Below are 4,709 nucleotides of genomic sequence, written 5' to 3'. Positions count from 1 at the left end.
GCCTGCGCAATGGGTCATGGCACTGTCCCGCGGAATAGAGACTACAACTCCCAGAAGCCTTTTCGCGCCGCGTCTGCTCGGTTTGGCACCCGGCTTCTCTTCACGGCCCGGAGCCTGGCGAAGAGGAAGGAGGTGACAAGATGGCGCTCACCAGGTCGGTGTGGCCGGTCGGGTGCGCCCCGGTGCGGGGTTGGGGGCTCCCTCGCCCGGCCTCAGTCCTCCTTGGCTGTGGCGGAGTGGGCTTGCTCCAGGGGCCCCGGCCCGCAGCCGGGAGCGCCCGCTTCGGAGGCAGGCGCCGCCCCCGGGGCCGCCGAGGGCCATGGGCGGTACTGAGCGCCCCGCGCTGGGGCGGAAAAGCCCCTTGCCGCCGCCTTGCCCTGTGCGAGGGCAGCCGCTCCCCCTTATCTCCCCCCGACCGGCTTCCCCGTGTAGGGGGCGGCTGGTTGCTCGGTGGGGAGCGCCCCCTGCCCCAGGAGCGGGCAGACCCCGCTACGCCCCGGTAGCTGCTCTCCAGGCTCCTCAGACCTTGGCGGGATCAGAAAGGGCTTTGTTACCAGGCAGGCAGACAGGCCCCTCCTTGAGGAAGGGCACGGGGGTTGCCGTAGGAGCCCAGGGCGGGCACGGGCTTCCCCAAAATTTGTGATCTTCCACTTCTGTCCTGAAGGGACAAGGGAGCACTATGTAAAGGGGAAGCCCTCCTAGGGCCTAGTGCTTTGCACCACACATAGGGTAGAAACAATTTTTTTTTTTTTCATTAGTCACTTAGGTATGGAAATGCTTGAAACTTAGGTATTTTTCACATTGTTGTCAAGAGCAGTGGAAAGCATACTTAGATGCAGACTTGTGTAGGGTTTTCCAAGCTTGTTTTTTACCTTGCTAAAGAGAAGGTAGATATGGCTCCTGCCCTGGTTTTGTTCAGACAGTGGGGTGCAAATGTGGATGATGGTTTTATCAAACCCCATAGAAATCTTTTGGCCTGGTGGGGAGAGATTGTGTTCTTTTCTCCATTTAAACTCCAGAGTAGCTGCTGCATAACTGGAAAGTGAAATGCTCAAGTATTGTACATTGCTTATGATCCAATACAGACCAGGGACAGATAAGCAATTATTTTGAATACCGTAGTAGCAGAATCAAGTACTGCATTCAGTCTTAGGTGTGGAGAATGTGAGAATATAAGATTAAAATTCCTTCTCCCATTTTTGCAGTTTTTTGCCAGCTCCAACTCAGCTGTCTCAGGACCAGCTAGAATTAGAAGAAAGAGCAAGAGCTCAGCGATCAAGACAAACGGCACTGGTTTCATCACGCAGAGAACCGCCTCCATATGGTTATCGGAAAGGATGGATACCACGAATGCTGGAGGTAAATATTTAAATTCATGCTCTAATGAAGTCTCTTTCCCTGAAAAGTTGTTCTTCTCTTTTTGAAGCAGAGGTGAATTCTAAGCACTTGGATTACATCACGGAGGATTGTGTGAGCCTGGCTGTGTGGGAATTGGCTGTATGTTCAACAGGCTAGGTGGATGTGTGTTTTATTTTTTCATTTGGTTTATTACAGTAAAAGCTCTATTATCCAGCAGCCATGGGGAATGGGGGGTGCAGGATAACCAAATATGCTGGTTACTGGAGAGGAATCTTTGCCTGGTTGGGCTGGTACCAGGCTTTCACTCCCTGGCATCATTCTTCTGGGGGACAAGGAAGGGGCCGTACCACAAAGTTGATGAAGTGGACTTCCAGTTTCACTTATGCCGTGTCGACCAGCGTGCTGGGTAATAGAACATGCTGGTTAATAAAAGTGCCAGATAACATGGCTTTTATTGTATTGCATACTTTAGAAACCTCTTAAGAACGCATTATACAGCGTAACTTATGGAACCACTCGTCGCTGGTGGAGGGGGTGGTGCGCAGCCAAATGCAGAGTGGCAGCCGCTGCGTGCAAGCTTCCCCCCGCCTCCCCTCAGATCTGGCTGGGCAGGTGGTGCTTCATTGCTGCCTACCCATGTGTACTCTCTTAGGGCCTTCTCAAGTACCCCCAGGGGTACGCGTACCCCCGGTTGACAACCCGTGCACTAATGTTTATAGCTCGCTTTTTCATAGCAAATTTACCCATATGGTATTTCATTCACCCTCTGGGTTTTCACAAAATCTTCCATGTAGTTCATCAATGTAATATAAAATATATTTCACTACAAATCAGCCCAAATATTTAAAAATGACCATGGATGAAACTGGATGAAAACATTGAATGAATGATTGAAAACATTTCATGGATGAAAACACTGAAGCACCTCACTGCGAGTGCATCATGTTGCATTTCTCCTCCCTTATAAGATTGTTCTTAGCATGCTGGGACAACTAATCCTGTATGTGCCTTAACTGTTACTGACTCATGATAGCCTAGCTCAAGATATCAGTCTCATCAGTTTATTAAGTGCTTTAGCTCTCGTGTATTACATGAAAGGGGGAATAATAAAAAGTATAGGGGTCTGTAATTCTTACCCAAGTGATAGTGCATGTCATGCTGGAGAAGTCTGATAACTTAGAATTGGGCATTCCTACTATGCCCACTATAAGCGTTAGCAGGAAAGTTTGGTCATTTAGCAGCAGAATAAATTTGCCTTTAAAAAAAAAAAGTTGTACTTTTTTTGTGTGTGGTAAATACAGATCCTCAGCAGAAGGCCTGTGAATCTTGTGCCTTTCATAGGTCCACAAACACTTTTCATTATAGTGGTAAAGATCACAAATGTTAAAAATGCTGATACAAATAATAAATTGGAGAGGAATTCACATGTGAATCACTAGTATGATAATGCATGCTTATTCCAGTCGGGGCAATAGACCCCTGTTTAGTATAACAGATAATTGTAGATATTTCTCTGAGGGAGATAAACGCATATTGGTGGCTCCTGTTTAAAAAAAAAAAAAAATCCAAATTCTGCTACCCACCCAAACAGTATGCTGTGGTGCACTGTAACTCTGACACTGACAGCAGGGTCAATGTGCTGGAAACCAAAGCAGTTCCTGCTTCTGCTTCATACTGGAAAACACTGACAAAGTTATCCCACGTGCTTTATTCACTATACACTTCTGTTTCTTTCCTGTGTAGGATTTTGGAGATGGAGGGGCTTTTCCAGAAATCCATGTGGCCCAGTACCCATTGGATATGGGCCGAAAGAAGAAAATGTCCAATGCTCTGGCAGTTCAAGTGGATGCGGAAGGAAAAATAAAATATGATGCTATAGCTCGACAAGGACAGTCAAAGGACAAGGTAATAGCTTCTTAGATGCTTAATGAGGGTTGTGTGTATGGAAGCTTCAGTTGGATTGGGTTAGACCTGTTTCAATAGGCAATCATCATTTTGGTATTTAGATAGCAACTAGATTTGTTAAAAGATTAGGAGTTGAAGTAATGCTGAACAGTGTGGAACAGTGTAACCCAGAAGATATGGTGATATGATCGTTTTGTAACTATAATTAGTAACTTTTTCAACCAAGAGAGAAAGTAATATAGCTGTTTGCTGCCTACGTGGACGTTGTCTGCTGGTTGGCTTTATGCTGGAGTTTAATAAACCTCCTTTATAGGGTGCCAGAAAGGAAGCAAGGCTGTGAGGGGGGAATCCTGGCAGGAAGCCTTAAGTGACTTCAGTGATCCAGGTTTAAATAGAAGTTTCTCTCTCTCCAAGTTATAAAATACAGGCAGCAGCACAAATTCAACTTCCAGAAGAATATACCAACATACTTTTTTTGTAAGAGTTGACATTTTTGATAGTCTTCTGCATATTCATCTTTTGCACTAGAATTGTATCTTTCTTGCCTTCTCTTGCATTGCTGGTGCTACAGGACTTAAGACTGCCACATTCTTAAGGCACTTGGGGCCTAGTACTGCTCCTACTGGAATCTGTGACAAAACTCCTATTGACTTGGGTGGGAGGAGACTTGGCAAAACTGAAATTAGGTGTTGTGATGTCCGAACTGACATTGAGAGAATGATTTGTCAAACTACCCAGCCCCCATTATTGAGGAGGTCTGCTTCAGAAGGGGCGGATGTGGATGGTAGAATGCATTAAAGCTTTAATTTTCCTTAAGCAGGTGTTGGGGCTGGAGAGATTAGTGAGGCTTGACTAGACCAGATGTTTGACTGTTTCTTTCCCAAAGTATATTACCTGCAGAGGCAAAGGTAACCAAAGGAGACTTGAAAAGAGAATAAAATGCAGAGGCCTGACTTAAAAATTGGTTGTGGGGGTGGTATGGATATTTGTTCTGGAAGACAGGATTTTTTGTGGCATGACCTACCTAGGTTTTCCATGAAAATGAGGGCGGTGTTACAGGTATTATGTTCCCCTGAGGTAGACAAGCAAGGTGTCTAACTTCTCTAAATGTATCAAGAGCTGAAGGAGTGTGAACACCGTGGCAGGACGCTCTCTGGGGGTGCCGTGACCTCCCCTAGCACCCCTACCTACCATGCCAGATTGGGTCTTGAATGCACCCTCCGTCTCACCTGCCATGTCTTGTTGGTATATCATTAATGGGAAGCTGCCTTCCTGCCCTCCTCGGCATGGGGTCTTACTGTACCAGAGCTGCGCCCTCATGGGTGCCCCCTCGCTTCTCCCGCAGCCCCCGCCACATTAGGGCCTATCTCCTGTGTTCTCGCCCACCCTGGGGCTTGTCGCCTGCGGCTCTCATAGCCCGCACCGGTGCCTTGCCTCTATATGCT

At 47.0% G+C, this 4,709-nt stretch overlaps 2 protein-coding genes across 2 annotated transcripts in view; one reads left to right on the top strand and one right to left on the bottom strand.

Moving 5' to 3' along the window:
• The window catches only part of ADCK1 (aarF domain containing kinase 1), a 133,605-nt gene extending 133,418 nt beyond the window's left edge, over positions 1-187 (bottom strand). Inside the window, exon 1 of the mRNA XM_019552120.1 lies at positions 152-187. The gene's annotated coding sequence lies outside the window, so the exon portion shown is untranslated. The remainder of the gene's footprint in view (positions 1-151) is intronic.
• SNW1 (SNW domain containing 1) overlaps positions 52-4,709 on the top strand; it is a 22,341-nt gene continuing 17,683 nt past the window's right edge. Inside the window, exons 1-3 of the mRNA XM_019552124.1 lie at positions 52-154; positions 1,206-1,359; positions 3,103-3,264. Coding sequence (XP_019407669.1) covers positions 141-154; positions 1,206-1,359; positions 3,103-3,264 — 330 coding nt within the window. The 5' untranslated portion in view covers positions 52-140. The remainder of the gene's footprint in view (positions 155-1,205; positions 1,360-3,102; positions 3,265-4,709) is intronic.

This window comes from Crocodylus porosus, unplaced genomic scaffold (assembly GCF_001723895.1).
Source record: "Crocodylus porosus isolate Cpor-Errol unplaced genomic scaffold, CroPor_comp1, whole genome shotgun sequence".
Classification (NCBI taxonomy): Eukaryota; Metazoa; Chordata; order Crocodylia; family Crocodylidae; genus Crocodylus; species Crocodylus porosus.
This window is presented reverse-complemented; position numbering and strand designations above follow the sequence as displayed.